The following is a 19,532-nucleotide window of genomic DNA, read 5'->3' as shown; positions in this document are numbered from 1 at the left end:
TAAAAAAACAAAAACAAAAACAAAAAAACAAAAAAACTTCAAGAATTCTCAAACTATGTTCTCAAGTCCCCAACCCAGAAAACTGAAATACTAAGTGATTTTATGACAAGAATAGACAAACTTTCTCCTGAAAGAGTCAGACAGTAAATAGGATGTGTAGGCACACATGGTCTCTGTTACATATTCATTGTTGATTTTTTTTAAAAAAATTACTTACTCCACAGATATGTGGAGGTCAAAGAACAACTTTGGAGAGTCAATTTTCTCCTTGTCCATGTGGCTCCCTCCCCAGGATCAAAGTCAGGTTGTCAGGCTTAGTGACAAGCCCCTTACCAACTTGCCACCTCCTGGTACAGTCACCGGTTTAATTTTAACTTTTCTGGAGTATACAAAATTCTGAACTGGGTGTGGTGGCTCACAAGTAATCAGGATCCAGGAAGTAGAGGTAGGAGGGTTGCTGCAAGCTCCAATTAAGCCTATGCTACATAATGAGTTCCAAGCTAGCCTGGACTACAGAATGAGAATAGCCTTAAACAACAAAATTCTTAACTAAGAATCACACAAAAAGAGGCCACAGGTTACAATCAGTTTGCCACTATGGGTTACATAGCAAGATTCTGGTCTTAAGAAAAGGGGAGGAGTGTGGGGTGGAGATCATATGCTGGAGAGATGATGGCTCAGTGGTTAAGAGCATGTGTTCTAGAGGACCCAAGTTCAATACCAAGCAACCTGTCAAGTGGCTCACAATCACCTTTAAGTCCAGCTCCAAGGGGGGATCTAACAACTCAGGCCTCTTTGGGCACCTGAACTCACATACACACACATACTTAATAGGAAAAATAAATATTTTTAAAATTATTTTTATTTTTTGAGACAGAGTCTCTTTATTTTCTGAGACAGGCGCTGGCTGTCCTGGAACCTGCTCTGTAGAATAGGCTGACCTTGAACTCACAGAGATCCACCTGCCTCTGCCTCTGGAGTGCTGGGATTAAAACACTAAGATGTAAGAGTAAAAGATGATAAATTAAATCAAACTACAATACCCATAGAGGTATGCAACTGAAACAATAAATTCAAATATCAGATGGAAACAATGAATTTGAACATCAAAATGAAAAAACTATTAACTACATTCGACAAAATACCACAGCAAAAATGAGTTTAACTTTCTAAACATTTTCTAATATGCTCATCCAGGCTGCATTTCTACTTTCCATAACAGAATTGGTACACATACTAAGTATCATCTAATCACACCAACACTTGAGATTTATGTAGTAAAAGCATGGGAAGTTAACTATTAAGACCAGAAAAAAAAAAAGAGTTTAAAAGCTGGACTCAAAACCAAGTAACCAACATTCTTCTATCAAATTTCAGATGATATGATTGTTCTTCAGATATATGTGTCTACAGAACACATAAACTTTATGTTTATATAAATGCAGATGAGAAATTAATTTAAAATGGTAGACATCTACATGAGTCAGGCATGAAAAGATGCTTATCTTATTAAGAAAGAAATAAAATAAAAGGCACACCACACAATCCTAAATATAAAATTGATCTGTGAAAAACAACAAACACCATGTGTATACATACAAATTGCTAACAATTTCTTTCTCTTTTTTACAATGAACATACACAAGGTTTATTACATGCATTAGGTAGATTCTCAACAAATCTTATCTTTTCTTTCTCCTCTTGTTTGTCCATTTTAAAAATAAAATGGGGCTGGAGAGATGGCTCAGCAGTTAAGAGCACTTACTGCTCTTGTAAAGGACTTGGGTGATATAGTAGTCAAACTTATTGTCATGCTAGTTAGGTTTTCTAGATAAAGATATATTTCAGATAGATAAGTATTCTTCAAACATTTCAAAGACCTACAGAATATGACATTTAAAATGTTTTAATAACTTAAACTTTTCGTGACAGTGAGACAAGTCTGCTCCTGGCAGCATCAATGTACTCAAGAGAAAATGGTGGCCATCAAAAAACTCTGTATGAAGTTTATTTTATGGCAAAAGCTAGTGGGCAAAGAAACTGTCCTTGCTTCAGTTGCTTACAGTTACTATCTAAACTGAACCAGCAGAATACAAGAAAGGCGTCTGCTAAGCTTTGCCAAGACATGGTAGGCCAGTCCTTCCAATTTCCCTGCTTCACAGGAAAGTCTGTCAGATACGCTATGCCTGTAGGCCAAGGATGGATGTCCCAACATTACAGAGGAAATGTGGATGATTGTCCAGGAAGCCAATTGTTTCTATCATTTCCTACATTTTAGGAAGTTGCTTGCCTGTACTTCCTGCTTATTCAGGTATTATTATTTTCTTCTCAGGTCTTTGATGGAGTTCAAAACTAGATAATTATAGTTTTTCTTAGTTATGATAAAAAGTAAATTAGATATAAAACTTTAAGCTCGCCAAGATAGGATAAATATTTTCTCTAATTTTGTCAAATACAAATAGACTAAATATTGTAACTGCAATTCTTACTTGATAACTGTTTTGCTGTATGTAATTTTACTATGTTAAAGTTAAAACCTTCTCTTTTGATTAGACAGAAAGGGAGAAATGCTATGGTATGATTTTTCTGTATGCTGTGACTATGTATTCCTCTCATTGGTTAATAATAAAAGTTGTTTGACCAATATCCAGGCAGGATAAGATTAAGCGAACAATCTAAGTGACAACTCAGAGGAAGAAGGGCAGAGTCGGGAGATGCCAGTCAGTGGAAACAGCCAGAGTAGCAAGACCACAAGAAAGGCTACGAGTCACATGGCAATATATAAATTAATAGAAATTTATTAATTTAAAATTAGGAGCTAGTTAACAATAAGTTTGAGAAATAGGCCAAACATTTTGAAATTTATATTAAGGACTGGGCAGCTGGGAAACAAAAGCACCACCTCCGTTTACACCTGGGTTCAATTCCCAGCATCCAGAGGGTGGCTCACAACCAATAACTCTAGTTCTAGGGAATCGAAAAGTCTCTTCTGAGCCCCACTGATACTAGGCACCCATGTGTAGGCAAAGTACTCATAAAAATAAAATAAATAAATCTCAAAAAAATTTAAAGAATAAAATGGTGTTATAAACTTCATGTTTGTCAGACTAAGTAAGATGGCTCAGCAGGTAAGGGCACTTGCCTTCAAGCCTGACCATCTAAATTTGATTCTGAGGATTTGCATAGTAAAATAAACTCTCTGACTTCCTATGCATGCTGTAACATGTGTTTGAAGGGAGTACACACGTCTATACACACACATACACACACAAATGTAAAAATAAATTCAATAAATTCATATAATAAAATTCATGTTGTTTGAAAATATCTTCTGTATCTTCATTTATTCTTAGAAATTCTACTAAATGCAATTAAAACCAAGAACTTCCTTATTCAATGACAGAATTTCAGCAATGCTCTCAAAAATCATGGCCCCACACCAACAAAAAGGAAGGTAATATATTGAAGAGGATCCAAGGAGAGTTGAAGGAGAGAAGGTGGATATGATCAAAATACATTGTATACATAAAGTTCTCAAAGAAAAAAATTTAAAATCTAATTTAAAACAATCCTCTCCAAAAGACTGGTGGTACACACCTGTAATTCCAGCTTAGAAGGTAAAGAGGAAGATCAAGAATTCAGTGTCATACTCTGCTTCTTGAAGAATACTAGGCCAGCCTAGACAACATCATACCTCAAACCCCAAAACACCCCACCTTCTCTAAAACTTGCCCTCAATATTCAACAATTCCTCAAACTGAGATGTTTAATTTTAATGACAGGAGTCAACAAACATTTCTATAAAAGTCAGACAGGAAATACGTTAGGCTCTGGGGCACACATGATCTGTTATTTATATATTCATTAGCTTTGTTTACATTTTAGGAATATATTGAAAAATTTGAGCTGGGGATAGTGGCTCCCATGAGTAATCTTAGCACCTAGCAGGCAGACGCAGCAGACTGCTGTGAGCAGTACTAGGGCATCAGAGTCCCAGAGTGAGAGCCTGCCTCAGACAACAAAATTCTTACATAAATGTCACACAAAACCAAACCACTAGAATTAGCTGCCAGTCACAATTTGCTAAGCACTGACTTCTAAGAAGTCAGCATCCAGAAAAAGTTGGCTATTAGAGTATTTTCTACTAAAGGCACCCCCCCCCAAAAAAAAAAATCACACCAAAGTCAACTGTGGTTCACATTAATAAAGTAGATGACATATAATAAATATGTTGAACTCTATACTTTGACAAGGAAATCTCAAGATGAGAAACCTACTAACAGAAACTTCTACAACCCATATTACACATGAATAGGAACTAGTATACCACATGTGTATGACTAATGCACATGTCTCCACTTGGAAAACAGCAGCTGAAAGTTGACTACAACATCAAAGCTCAAATTTCCTTTCATGATAATTAAAACCATTTATACATTCAAGTAATCAAAACTGGTGAGTCTGTTTTAGATGTCACTGACTGCTGAAAATTAAGAACAGAATCAAGAGACTGGTGGTGATTTGCTTTCAATTTTAATTAGAAGCCAGCCCCAGTAGAACATACCTATAATCCAATGGTTCTAGAGACAGAGGCAGGAGGATCTTTGTGAGTTCAAGAACAGCAAGGTACAGGACAGGCAGAGCTTATAAGGTGAAACCGTGTTTCAAACTTAGTATTTATTGTGTCCAAAACTATTGGTCACCTTTGTCTAAAACATACAAAGAACTCAAGAAATTGGACACCAAAAGAACACATAATCCAATAAAAAAAAATGGAGTACAGACCTAAACAAAGAACTCTCAACAGAGGAATCTAGAATGGCTGAAAGACAATTAAGGAAATGTTCAAAATCATCAAAATCATCAGAGAAATGCAAATCAAAACAACTCTGAGATTCCATCTTACATCTGTAAGAATGGCCAAGATCAAAAACACTGATGACAACTTATGCTGGAGAGGTTGTGGGGAAAAGGGAACACTTCTGCATTGTTGGTGGGAATGCAAATTGGTACCGACCCTTTTGGATGTCAACGTGGCGATTTCTCAGAAAATTGAGAAACAAACTTCCTCAAGACCCAGTAGTACCACTTTTGGGTATATATCCAAAGGATGCTCAATTGTGACACAAGGACATGTGCTCAACTATGTTCATAGCAGCTTTGTTTGTCATAGCCAGAACCTAAAAACAACCTAAATGCCCCTCAACCAAAGAATGGATAAGAAAAATGCGGTACATTTACACAATTGAGTACTAATCAGCAGAAAAAAATAACGACAGCTTGAAATTTTGCAGGAAAATGGATGGAGCTAGAAAACATTATTTTGAGTGAAAGACAATTAATTATCACGTGTACTCACTCATAGGTGGTTTTTAATCATAAAGCAAAGAAAGTCAGCCTACAAACCACAATCCCAGAAAACTTAGACAACAATGTGGACACTAAGAGACACTTACATAGATCTAATCTACATGGGAAGTAGAAAGTAAAAAAAGACAAGATCTCCTGAGTAAATTGGGAGCATGGGGACCTTGGGGGAGGATTAAAGGGGAGAGGGGAGAGGCAGGGAGGGGAACAGAGAAAAATGTAGAGCTCAATAAATATCAATTTAAAAAACTGTAAAATAAAAATAAAAAAAGAATAAAACTGGGTCAGATTGAAAGTCTAAAATGAAAATGCTAACCACAGCAGTAACCAAATGGCCTCGTATCTTACCTAAACTGGTGGGTTTGATCAGCTCGTCCAGCAGGTCATAGAATGGTAGCTTTTGCAGCTTTATATCCGGATGGACTGGGTGCAGTGCTGATGTGAGATGTGGGAGTTCCAGTTCATGTTTAGGTCCCAGAAGAGAAACAGGGAGTAGTGGGGATGATGCAGGGTGACCATCATAGGTGAGTTGTGGAATGGTAGATGGTGACAGAGTCGCTGGCATAGGACTTGAATGTACGTTGGGGATAGACAAGTCCGCAGGCGTCATAATTTTCTGAGGGAACCGCCGCCTGTAGAGTTCTTTAATTTTCATTTGTACAGCAGGACTACAGCCAGCCTTTAACAAATGCAGGGCTTTTGTAAGAAGTTCGTGTTTGCGTCCGTGCTTGTTCCTCCCAGCGTAGCCCAACAGTACTTGGAGTTCAGAAACTCTAAGGCTCATAACCATTTGCTTAGAGAAAAAAGTTAAAATGTAAAATATTAGTATCTGATACATAATTTACAATTCTAAACAACTTTTATTTAGCCTCTTCATGTGGTTTGCTTAAATACCAGCCCATTTAACATCCTTACTATTCTAAACAAAGTTTATCCAATTAATAATAGAGAAACTTTCAAAAAGTAATATGCATAAGTTTCTATAAAGGATACAGGATCAAGTTTACACTACGCAGGACCACATCTCACTTTATCCCTACCACTGAGTGACATTACCAAGTACTTACTAATTTTCCAGAAGCATAGACGGCAGAATAGTAAGAGCATTCCTTCCTTCTTGGGGAAAAAAAAACCAAGTACATTCAAACCAAACATCCCACCTCAAACCCCAGACACATTACCAAATTCGACTCTCTGTATTAACTCTGGAATGCAAGGAACAATCGCTATTTTCCTGAGGCCTGTCTCTTAGTTTGTGCTGTTATATTGCTAGCTAGCAGTCCCAGATACTAAAACTCTCGATTCCCACTTAGAAATCAAGAATTCCATCTGTACACTGTAATACATGCAGCTAATGACAGAAATCTACTTACCTTTATTAATCTTAGGTTCACAATTTATTTCACTGCTTCTATTCTCCACCCCTTCTAAGAACAGGAAATGGAAATCTAAACAGAACCTTCCATTTAAAGCAACAGAAAAGGGAACCAAAGAGGAAGGGTCAACGCTACCCACACTACTACTTATGGAAGAAGCCCTGTCTCTGAAAGGATGACAGGAAATGCCAGGATGAATACCTACCTGCAATCTTCCCATTCATTAAATTCTCCATTCCTAAACTATTGGATTCTCTAGATTCATACCAAATACCAACACACAGTGGCTACAAGGCCTCCCTACCTTCCTGTATGACTTATACAAATACCTTTTCTCAGCCAACCCATTGGAGCAACGGTTCTCAACCTTCCTAATGCTGTAGCCCTTAAGCACAGTTCTTCATGTTTTGGTGTTTCCCCCAAACATAAAATTATTTTCTTTGCTACTTCATAGCTGTAATACTGCTAATGTTATGAATCATGATATAAAAATCTGTGGTTTCTGATAGTCTTAGGTGATCCCTGTGAAAAGTTCATTCAACGCTCCTAATAGGTTGCAAGCCACAGACTGAGATCCACTACATTAGAAAGTCCTTTCAGGTAGCAGAACAGCCCCCAAATGTGACCAATGAAAGAAGAACTCTGATGCAAGACAGCTGGTCAATCAAAGCTGTCAGTCACTCCACTGTTTCCCACCTTCAGGTCCAGCTTCGCCAGCCTGCCCCAGTAGATTGGTTAATAAAACAAACAAACAAAAAACCTGTCTTGGGCCAGAGGTAGGCAGGGAAAAATAAACTGAATGCTGGGAGAAAGGAGGAGGAATCAGAGAGAAGCCATGGAGCCACTTCCAGAGACAGACACGCTGCTGCTCTTTGAGAGGATCCAAGTTTTGTTCTGAGTGTCCTTATTGGGCACCTCACAGTACCTATAACTCTTTCCACAGGATCCAGTGCCCTCTCTTGACCTCTGCAGGCTTCCTCACTTGACAGGGTGTAGTAGGAAGCTGCTTGTTCATTTCCCAGCTGCCCAGACTCCCAAAATAACCACACAGAAACTGTATTAATTAAATCACAGCTTGGCCTATTAGTTCTAACTTCTTATTGGCTAGCTTTTACATCTTAATTTAACCCATTTCCATTATTTTATATTTTACCATAAGGCTCAGAAAATTGGGAAACAAACTTCCTCAAGACCCAGTAGTACCACTTTTGGGTATATATCCAAAGGATGCTCAATTGTGACACAAGGACATGTGCTCAACTATGTTCAAAGCAGCTTTGTTTGTCATAGCCAGAACCTAAAAACAACCTAAATGCCCCTCAACCAAAGAATGGATAAGAAAAATGCGGTACATTTACACAATGGAGTACTACTCAGCAGAAAAAAATAACGACAGCTTGAATTTTGCAGGAAAATGGATGGAGCTAGAAAACATTATTTTGAATGAAAGACAATTATCACGTGTACTCACTCATAGGTGGTTTTTAATCATAAAGCAAAGAAAGTCAGCCTACAAACCACAATCCCAGAAAACTTAGACAACAATGTGGACACTAAGAGACACTTACATAGATCTAATCTACATGGGAAGTAGAAAGTAAAAAAAGACAAGATCTCCTGAGTAAATTGGGAGCATGGGGACCTTGGGGGAGGATTGAAGGGGAGAGGGGAGAGACAGGGAGGGGAACAGAGAAAAATGTAGAGCTCAATAAATATCAATTTAAAAAACTGTAAAATAAAAATAAAAAAAAGAATAAAACTGGGTCAGATTGAAAGTCTAAAATGAAAATGCTAACCACAGCAGTAACCATAAGGCTCGTGGCCTACTGGCAAGGTTCCACATGTCTTCTACATTGGGAGATCCTATTATCTCATAATAATCTTCTGTTTGTAATGAAATTTAAAAAAATCAAACATCAAGGATTAGTAATAAAAAACAAACTGGAGTTGGCTGGTCTTACTTTCCTATTGCTGTGATAAAACACCATGACCAAGGCAACTTATAGAAGGAAGGGTTTATGTAGGCTTATGGTTCCAGAAGGATAAGCACTAAACCGATTCTCCACTTCCAGTAATGCACTGTAAATCTTAAATTGGACATCTGTACTACTGCACTTGGGAGGTTGAGAGTGAGGGAACTTGAGTTTAAGGCCAACTTGAGCTACATTGGGAGATCCTATTATCTCATAATAATCTTCTGTTTGTAATGAAATTTAAAAAAAATCAAACATCAAGGATTAGTAATAAAAAACAAACTGGAGTTGGCTGGTCTTACTTTCCTATTGCTGTGATAAAACACCATGACCAAGGCAACGTATAGAAGGAAGGGTTTATGTAGGCTTATGGTTGGTTCCAGAGGGATAAGATTCCATCCATCATGGCAAAGAATTGACTGCAGGCAGCAGGAACAGATGAGAGCTCACATCCCAAACTGTAAGCAAGAAGCAGTGAGAGCAAACTCGAAATGGGATGAGGCTTTCAACTCTCAAGGCCCATCTCCAGTGACATGCTTCCTCTAGCAAGGCCACACTTTCTAAATCTAGCAAACAACTGGGGACCAAGAATTCAAACATCTGAGCCTATGGGGAACAATCTCATTCAAACATCACACTGTCTTAGTTTCTTTTCCTGTTCTTGTTATAAAATGCTCTGACAAAACCAACTTAAGAGAAAGGGTCTATACTGGCTGAAAACTTGATGGTAAAGCCTATTAGAGTGGGGAAGATGACAGGCGCTTAAAGAAGCTGGCCACATGGCATTCACAACTGAGAGCAGAGAGCAATGAATGCATTCATGCTGCTCAACTCCCTTTTTCCATTTATAAAATCCAGGACCCACCGCTGGATTCTTTAATAAGCAATTCAATAATTAGCACAATTTCAGTGATGCCTTTGTCATTGTGAGTACAAGATTAAAAATGTAGCACAGATGCATTATTGTATTTCTATGAAAAACACATTGACAATTTACTTAACGGCCAGGAAATGGAGTTGCCCACAGTGGGCAGGCTTCCCACATCAATTAAAAAGTCAAGATACTTCCCAAAGGCATGTCCAGAGGCCCATTTTCCAGGTGATTCTAGAGTCTGTCAATTAACACTAGCAGTCAGTCACATAGGCAAATGTGTTTGTTCTTAAAAAGGGGGAAACAGCATTAAATTTTAGATAAATATCTTTCAATTCAAATTTCTAAGTCACAAACAAAAAGTGAATTAAAATTATTGAAAAGCAATTCAATAATTAGCACAATTTCAGTGATGCCTTTGTCATTGTGAGTACAAGATTAAAAATGTAGCACAAATGCATTATTGTATTTCTATGAAAAACACATGGACAATTTGCTTAAAATCAAATCTCTTGTTTGAAGGATCAAAGAAAAAGTTAAATGACAAAATAAACTTGACAGCTGTCAATTATATTTTGACTGCCTCAAAAAAAAAAAGTAGACACTAGCAACCATTAAACAAATACTTTCGTAGCATGCTCTCAAAAGACAGCTGCTATTAACAAGTCAAGGTTTCTAGTTTGGGTTTATTTTTTTTAAAGAGAGAGAGAGAGAGAGAACTTATCATTGTGTTTTTGAGACAGGTATCATCATTTTTTCACACAGAAAGCAAAAAATCTGCTGAATGTCTGAATGTCCACAACTAATTTTACTTCAAATATATTTTCACAATTTTACAGATATTTAAGGAAACAAGCCACATGTCTTTTAATGGGGGGGGGGAGGAATTAATTAAAAATGAATATAGTTTACCTCAATTTCCAGTTCAAGCTTCAGTAATTGAACTTTTAAAAAAAGTTCTGGCTAAGAAATGTGTGTGTTCCATTAACCATTCACTGCACCTGATCTTGCACAGCGGAAGGCCAGGTGGTGTTCCTTGCTATTACTGGAACAGATTTTGCATACTCTTGGGGGACCATAATCAGCACTGTATTTTAAGAGAACTGAAGAAGGGGGCGGAAAAGGTCCAGCCATCTGAAGCATCATTCAAATGAAAAGCTCAGAGAAGCATGCAGCAACTAATTCATAATGTGGAAGTGTTGACAACATACAAAAAAACTAAACATTTAAATACTTCTGAGATGCTGAAATAAAATATATTTTAATATGCAATGTGCTTAAAATTCTTCAATTGTTACGACTAAAATAAAAGGAGTATTTACAACTAAGGATAATGTTAACCATGATAGCTACTAGAAATCATCGCTTCCTAGGGAATTCCAGTATTCTGCTGACTGCATCTTTGGATGATCTAGTTCTTAGAATCCCAAGGGATTAAAAATGGTTGAAAAGTGTATATATTCTGCACAGAATTCTGTGAAGGAAGTCTTCCTAAAGTGTTTTATTTTTTTTATCAGACAGACATATGCACCACTTTAAAATTCTTTAATTTTTTTTTTATATATTTGATGTATACCTGCATGTGGATCAGGTAATCAAACACAGAGGGGGTCATCAGATCCCCTGGAACTGGAGTTATAACCAGTTGTGGGCCATCTGATGTGGATGCTGGTAATTAAACACAGATCCTCTGGGCAGCAAGCTGGTTTTAGCCACTGCATTCTCTCTAGCTCCATGTGTAATTTTTTTAAATTTTTTTTTATTTTAGTTGCATGTATGAGTGTTCTACATCCATGTATGTATTTGTACCATGTGCATGCCTGGTGCCCATGGATGTCAAAAGTGGGTATTGAATCATCTGAAATCAGAGCTATAGACTGTTATGAGCTAACATGGGTCATGGGAATTGAACCTGGGTCCTCTGCAAGAACAAGTGGTCTTAACCATAGAGACATCTATTTAGCCAATGTATATTTATTTTGTTGGTGTTTGTTTTGTTTTTTTTTTTTTTTGCTTTTTGTTTGTTTTTTGAGACAAGGTATCTCTATGCAGTTCTGGCTGTCCTGGAACTCACTCTGTAGACCAAGGTGGCTTGAGTTCAGAGATCAACCTGCTTCTGCTTCCCAAGTGCTGGCATTAAAGGCTGCACTACTACCACCTGGCCCATACACAAAAACTTCTAAAATCCTAATAATTTTACAAGAAACACTAGTTCCTAGCTGCAGCTTCGATTTTAGCTTTTTCGTCTGGAATTTTTCATCATTTGTACAGCAGTCTATTCATTTTTCCTTGAAGGTATCTACTGACTTCCAATTATAAGAGGTAATGTTTTTAGCTGTCAAATCTCATCACCTACCGTCTCATTATAATTTGTGATTGAATCAATTGTCTCTGCTTACATTATTACATCTGTAAATAAAATATATAAAATGCTGAACCAAAAGTATATCATAATTATGTTTTCTTTTCATATAATTTTGCTCTCTTGATATTTAATATCTACCATTTTGTGCTTGATTAATATTCTATGTACCTACTGTCTCTTAATATATTCAATTATATGAAGGAAAGCTGTTTGATTTTGATTGGTTTTGTTTTCTTTCATTTCTTTTTTTTTCTGATCTTGTTTTGTTTTGAGTTGTCTTATTGTATTTGTTTTTAAACAGGGTTTTCCCCTATACAGCCCAAGCTAGTCTGGAACTTGCTATGTAGCTCAGACTAGCTTCAAATTCAGTATCTTCTTATTTCAGACTCTGGTGTTCTAAAATTATAGCACTGTCTTTCTTCCTAAAGACATAGCTCCAGTAGCCTGCTATAAGGCTACAAAGTGGACAGTTAGATCTGAGCCTAGTGCACACTATGGTCACAGAATTCCCCTTTATTATGTCCCAGGAACTCCCATCTGTATCCCACATTGAACCCCATTTCCTCATCACTCTGATTCTTCTTTTTGCTTCTCGTCTTAGTGGGGCTTTTCCTTCAGTAGACTTCTGAGAAAGGGGCATGGGAGGTGTCTTTTTATATCTTGCATTATTATAAAATCAATACTTCCTCACACTCAATTCTTGAGTTTGGCTCAGTAAAGAATTTTAGAGAGAAAATTTTTAATAGAATTTAAGACATTTCCTTATTTTCTATTTCCAGTGCTGGTATTAAAAGGGTTAGACTAGCCGGTGGTGGCGCACACCTTTAATCCCAGCACTCGGGAGGCAGAGGCAGGCGGATCTACTTGAGTTCGAGGCCAGCCTGGTCTACAAGAGCTAGTTCCAGGACAGGAACCAAAAGCTAAAGACAGGGAACCGAAACCCTGTCTCGAAAAAACTAAGCAAAGCAAAGCAAACCAAAACAAAACAAAAAGGAGAAAGCTCAGCAGTTAAAAGTACTTGATGGTCTTATAGAGGGCCCAGGTTCAATTCCCACCATCTACATGGTGGTTCACCAGCATCTTTTAACTCCAGTTCTAGGGAAATCTGACTCCTTCTTTTGATATCTGAGTGCAGGAGGCATGTATGCATGCAATCAGGCAGAACACTCATACATATAATATATAAATAAACATTTTTTAAAAAGCTAAAATACTAGACTTTGTGGCACATGCCTATAATCCAAGTACTTGGGAGGTGGTAGAGTGGGGGGATCAGAAGTTCAAAGACACTAGTCTATGTTCCAGGAGACACTATCTCAAACAAACAGCCACCATACTGTTCATCTATAATCCTTTATGATTCCTATATATCCCATCTGGAGGCTGGTAGAATTTCCTCTTTAGGTATTCTGAAATTTCATAGCATCATGCCTCAGCAATGATTTTTATGGCTTGTTTCTACAAGACCTAGTAACCGTTGAGCTTTTACATTCAGAGATGCACGTCTTGGAGAGTTTCTAACAAGTCTTCCTTTTTTTATTTCCTTTCTCATAGACTGCCATTTAGATACTAAGCTTTCAGAAATGATTCTCTACATGTTCTCAAGGAATTGTATTGAGGAATGGGATGTCTGTCATTTCAAAGACAACATCACCCTCAACCTCCTTTGTAGATATATAAAACTTACACACACCTACGTATTCCCAACTACACAAGTGAAAAAGTCCATTCTGAAATTAAACAGAAAGTACCAGTTTTATATTCTCATTAGCTATGACCTTCCTTATTAAAAGTTATATCTACATTTTAACCAAGAATGAGACACCCCCCCCCAGCCTGCTGTGTGCTGCGGTAATTTCAGTCAAAGCAGACTCTGTACTGTGAGTCTTTATCTAATCTCACTATAAAACCAAGTATGAACTAGAATTCTATAATTATATACACTAAAGCCAGGCACAGTGATTCTAGGAACCAGGAGGACTGATGGAAGCCTGCAATCTACAAAGTGAGTTCCAACCCAGCCTGGTCTACATAATGAGTTTCATGATCAGCCTGGTCTACATAGTAAGTTCCAGGCCTGCTAGGATGCAAAATGAGACTACCCTTCACAAGAAAACCAACAATGAATCAGATACATAAGAAAAGCATATTAAAATAAAAATATTTTATCCATTATTATTGAAGTCAGATTATTCAATACGACTGGATTCTAAACTGTGGACCACTTCTAATCTTTCCCATTAGAAATGGTTTACAGGTTGGGCACAGTCACTCATATCTCTAAAGTCTAGTACTTGAGAGACTGAGGCAGAAGCTTTGCCATAAGAGAGAAGTCAGATTAGGGTTACTACACAGTGAGTCCCAGAGCCTGGACAACAAAGAGACATAGCCCTTAAAAGCAAACAAGCAAACAAACAAGTACAAGAATACAGAAATGAAGACACAAAATAACCAACTGGTAGATTAGCAATCTGTCAACAACACCTAGTTCAACCAGAAAACCTAGTTAGACTCAAAGTAGTAAATCAGGTTGGCTGCATCCTTCTCCATAATCATCTCCCTCCCAATTTCTCATCTTTTATTTATTTTTCAACATAAGACAACTGGAAAGAGATCTGCAGCACCAGCCCCTCCAGCTATCACCTTCATCTCTCAGTCTCCATTCCATCATGCTGATTATACTACGCTCTCAAAAGATGACAAAATATTGTGATTATATGTAAACAGAGATTCCATTTTCCTTCAAGCAATGTACAAACTTAACATTTTGAAAGGGTTACCATGGTTTCACTTCTTGATAGATGATTTATACGTCATTCCCATCTATGTCCTACCACATTTTATGAAACATATGGATATAGGCTTCAAAAAGCTCCTTCTTGTTAACATGAATACTAAAAATAACAAATCTAACTTACACTGTTTTAAAATTTGGACCCAGTATTAAGTTTAGTTTAATTTAATTTAAAATTCTAGAATTTAAAACACTAACACATTGACCAACTTCATGTGCAGAGACAAGAAAATATGGTTCTCAATTAAGGAAAATGCTGCTCTGTCATGACTCGAATAGGTTCTCCTAGTGCCTGCATTTCCCCAGGGCCTAAGTTGCACCCCTCATCTCTAGACCACCTGTAACAGACTTACCTTCCGGCTGACCAATTGCTCAGCAACCCATCCATCAGCAGGAATTAGGTAAGTTTCTCCTTTGATCTGTGCAAACATTTTCCTGAGTCTGAGGAAGCAACCTTTGAATGTCTGACACTCCTCTGGTACTCTTGGAGGAGAAGGAACACACCCTCTTCACCTGACCCCATTCCCAGATCCTTGGAGCAGCAATAATGCAGATCTCTCAGGCCAAACCAGAACCTGCACCCCTTCCCGCCCTCTTCTCCCATCTTCCCTTCACAGCAGAGCACAGAGCAGAGGAAGAGCAAAGCTGTAGCATTTTGCTGAGAAAACCCTTCCCCGCTGGACACAAGTTTTAACATTTCTGTTGGGAAAGCCTTCTCTTCAGAGCTGCCTGTAATCCCACAGCTCCTCTAAACCCTTGTGGCTATTGGGACCCCATTTCCAACCCTTTCCTGTAGATGAGACCCTCCTCCTGGAGCTCAGATTCTGTTCTCTCCTCACCTCTATGAAAGCCCTGGCAACAGGCACCAACAGCTAGCTTAGTCAGGCTAAGCGCCTGATCTCCGCTGAATATGGTGATGACCCACTCAACAGTTTGGTCCTCGTTCGGTCCTCTGAGTCCTGGGGACGCTCACTACTACAGGCTGCAGTGACATCTTCCTTCTCTCATTCACGAGACTGTGACTTCCATACCCTCCCATTCCCCCTTGGGAAGCCTCTTAGAAAACCTCTAGCCTCTACACTTGGCACCCTATCTGAAGGGACCTAAATTTATTTACTTTTGTAATAAAATTTGGCTTCAATATCCCTTAGATAATCAATCCAAAAGGTCACCTAATGGCACCTTCCTAGATCCTAATATTATTTGGGACTTTTACTGTAAGCGATTAGAGAAATGCAAAGAGAGTTCCCATTCCCTATTTCTCTTTTCTCTGCTTCAAGCCCTATTTTTGTCTTTTCTACTCCCCCACTACACACACACAAGCACGCACAGACACACACACACACACAATGTAAACTTCCTTCCTGTCTTTTAAGTTACCACTGATGGATATGTAAGTTTGTTGTAAAGTGGATGCCAGAAGCCAGACCTAGCAGTACTGGCGGACACCGGGAGTAGGTCAGTTCCAACACCCACACACACACCCAGCACACACTCTTCACTGGCTGGTGCATCTCTCACTTCCCTCCCAGTGTCCTCTGTCTAGGAGCCAGAACTGAAGCTCCTCCTAGCTGAGGCCCAAACCAGATGATTCTTCCTCTATTTTTGATCACACTAATAAAACTCCCCCTTATCAGCTTCAAACAGCAGTGCGTTCTCTTCCTCTCCAGCCTCTCTGGTTTCCCTTTATTCCTTCTCAGAGACAGGCTGTCCATCCAGTCAGGGTCAAGGTAGTCCCCAATCAGGACCCTGAATGGACTTACAATATCCTAGAGGGCATCCTTACTAAGGATCAATTTGTAATCTGCCTCCTGGCTGGTCTTCGCAAGGCCACTCTTAAAACAATAACATATGAAAAAACCTGAGTCAATTCCTAGACCACCTCACAAAGGCCCTCTTAGAATATACCAATCTGGATCCCCAGACCCTAGATGGAAAAGAACTCCTTATGACCTACTTCTTTTCCCAGAGTTCCCTGATGTTAAGTCTCTTAAACATCTAGAGAAAGGACCTAGATGTCATAGGCAGAAGCCTTAGCAGATGCCTTTAAGGTGTACAACAGGAGAGATGAAAAAGCCTGAAAGGGGCTGGAGAGATGGCTCAGTGGTTAAGAGCACTGGCTGCTCTTCCAGAGGTCCTGGGTTCAATTCCCAGCAACTACATGGTGGCTCACAACTACCTGTAATGACATCTGGCACCCTCCTCTGGCGTGCGGGCATACATGGAGGCAGAATGTTGTATACAGAATAAATAAAATCTTTTTAAAAAAAAAAAAAGAAAGAAAGAAAGAAAAAGCCTGGAAAAAAAAATACCCGATGCTAGCAAAGGCCTTTGATAGGCCATAGCAACTACCCAGGTTCCCTGGACTCCCAAAGCCTGAGAATCTCTAGGTTCCTGTTTCAAATGCAGTCAAGAGAGTCACTGGTCTTGGGCCTCTCTGAACCCTTATAAACCACCCAGACCATATCCAAAGTGCCATCAAGAAGGATACTGGGGTGTTGACTGTCCTCATGTTTCTCATGGTATGAGGGCATCTGATGTGAGAGTCCCCTCTGTGTACTGTGATTACCATTAATGAATAAAGAAATTGTTAATAGGGCAGAGCTTAGGTAGGCAGGGAAAACGGAACTGAGTGCTGGGAGAAGAAAGGTGGAGAGAGAGCTGCCGTGGATCCGCGGCTGGAGATAGATTCACTGAAACTTTGCTGGTAGGCCACGACCTCGTGGTGATATACAGATTAATAGAAATGGGTTAAATTAAGATGTAAAAGTTAGCCAATAAGAAGCTAGAGCTAATGGGCCAAGCAGTGATTTAATTAATACAGTTTCTGTGTGGTTATTTCAGGGCTGGGCAGCTGGGAACCAAACAAGCAGCACCTTCTCCAACAGGCATCAAGCCCAGAATGCCCTTTTCTGATCACCTAGATCTGGCTGGCCATGGACGATGCAGGTGGATCAAGCTCTCTTGACCTGATCACTGTCATCTCTGACTGGAAACCTCCGGTAGTTACCACAGTCCCAGGGCCATCTATCCACTCCTTCCCACTGGAAGCCTCGGGTAGTTATCACAGTACCAGGACCATCTATCCACTCCTGAACACTGGAGACCACCAACTTAGTTCTGACGGCATTTTAGGAACCCACATCTTCTTATCAGGGTAGGGTGACAGCTTTACCAGCCTCACCAAATCCCATCAAATATATAACCCAGGCTCAATACCCACACTCTCTCTATACCTCTAGCTTTTGTAGACCAGGCTGGCCTAGAACTCTCAGAGATCCGCCTGCCTCTGCCTCCTGAGTGCTAGGATTAAAGGTGTGTGCCACCACTGCCTGGCTACCTTTGATCTCTTAAGAAATAATCTTCTGCAATCTTTCCTTGTCCCCTTTCCCTCAGAGCTACCTGATCTCTTACTGCCCTCCTGGGCCTATATGTTGCAGATTTTCCTTGCCTCCCAAAAAGAGGTATCTGCTAAATCCCCCAACTTCCTTAAGCCCTTCAGGGCCTCTGTGACTTTGTCCCTCTTGGAAGTCTCAGAGCTTCTCTATGCCCTCTTAGGCTTCCCTCTTGCCTCTCAGCTCCCACTTGGGGCTTAGAGAAACTCCCTTCAGTGGAGTTCCTTTGGCAACCCTTCCTCTCTTCCTCCACTGACTCGGATTTTATTAAGGCCTCACTCTGTTACTACAAACAGGAGAGAGGTGGTCTTTGTCTCTTCTTCAGAGAGGACTGCTGCTCCTGTGTCAACCAGTCAGGATGACAACTCCAGGTGGATCTATAAAATGTAAAAAAGTTCGTGCATCTGGCCAGTGGCCCACTGAAAGTCCAATATGAAATACTACCCTTCTTAGCCCCTTCTCCTCTTCTTAATGCTACTAGTCGAACCCTGCCTTATAAATTTGTCTAAATTTCCTCAACAATAGAGTCAAAAGATTTCGAATCAGACTTTTAATCAGTTGCTATGACAGGATTACTGGCCCCTAGCTACAGAGCCAGAGGCCAGCAACTCCAGACTATACCCTGATGGTGAAGAATCAAGATTGCTCAAAGGACCTTGAGGCCTCTATTCAACAGAAAGTAGTCAAATTATAACATTGTCCCTCTTTCCTGTGACCTGATTGTTTACAATAGTAAACAAAAAGGGGGGAATTAAGCCCTCCCCTGAGGACCTCCAACTTCCAGGTTTCACCCACAAGACACTCTAACTGCCCTAACTGCTGGACCCAGACACCCCACTCTACAGAGTAAATTGTCCAATCTCTGGACGTGAAATCCCACCAATTTCCATCCTGGAAAGCTTTTACACACACACACCAAGAAACCTAGGGTAGTTACCACAGTCCCAGAGCCATCTATCCACTCCTTCCCATCATGTACAGTTCTCTGCTGTTATCTCTGAGCAGAGGCAGCCACCCACCTTGGTTTTTTTTTTTCCTCCTAATAAATCTCTTGTGTGGGGTTTGTGGTACAGCGTGACTTTGTGGTATTCCTCGGCTCCCAACTCCCAGGATACCTTTCCATCTGAGCTGTAATGCTTACAGATGTGCTATAAACGTTTCTCCCATGGATGTCCAGGCACTTACTCCATACAATGAGGAAGGGAGTTTGGGAAGGATCAAGAGAAGAGCATGAGAATACATCATGCTAACCCAACACCTACTATGTGCCAGGATGGTAATACTATGTATAGGATTTGGATTTTGGGTCTGAACCCCAGGACTATAAAAGAGGACAAAGAAAAATCTACTAATTACAAATTAAATAGAAAATATTGAATTTTGTCCTTATT

At 39.4% G+C, this 19,532-nt stretch overlaps 1 protein-coding gene across 3 annotated transcripts in view; it reads right to left on the bottom strand.

The window, feature by feature from the left end:
- The window catches only part of Pias1 (protein inhibitor of activated STAT 1), a 116,210-nt gene that overhangs the window by 81,685 nt on the left and 14,993 nt on the right, over positions 1–19,532 (bottom strand). For 2 of the 3 annotated variants that reach the window (XM_041679399.1, XM_041679400.1), the window contains exon 2: positions 5,716–6,160. In XM_041679399.1, the coding sequence (XP_041535333.1) occupies positions 5,716–6,160 (445 nt within the window). Of the gene's footprint in view, positions 1–5,715; positions 6,161–6,740; positions 6,763–19,532 lie in introns of those variants that run through there. The other variant, XM_041679401.1, reaches the window with a different exon arrangement.

This window comes from Microtus oregoni, unplaced genomic scaffold (assembly GCF_018167655.1).
Source record: "Microtus oregoni isolate MIOR12 unplaced genomic scaffold, Mior012 000032F_ref0000030, whole genome shotgun sequence".
Classification (NCBI taxonomy): Eukaryota; Metazoa; Chordata; class Mammalia; order Rodentia; family Cricetidae; genus Microtus; species Microtus oregoni.
The sequence above is the reverse complement of the archived record's forward strand: the minus strand, read 5'-3'. Positions and strand labels throughout refer to the sequence as shown.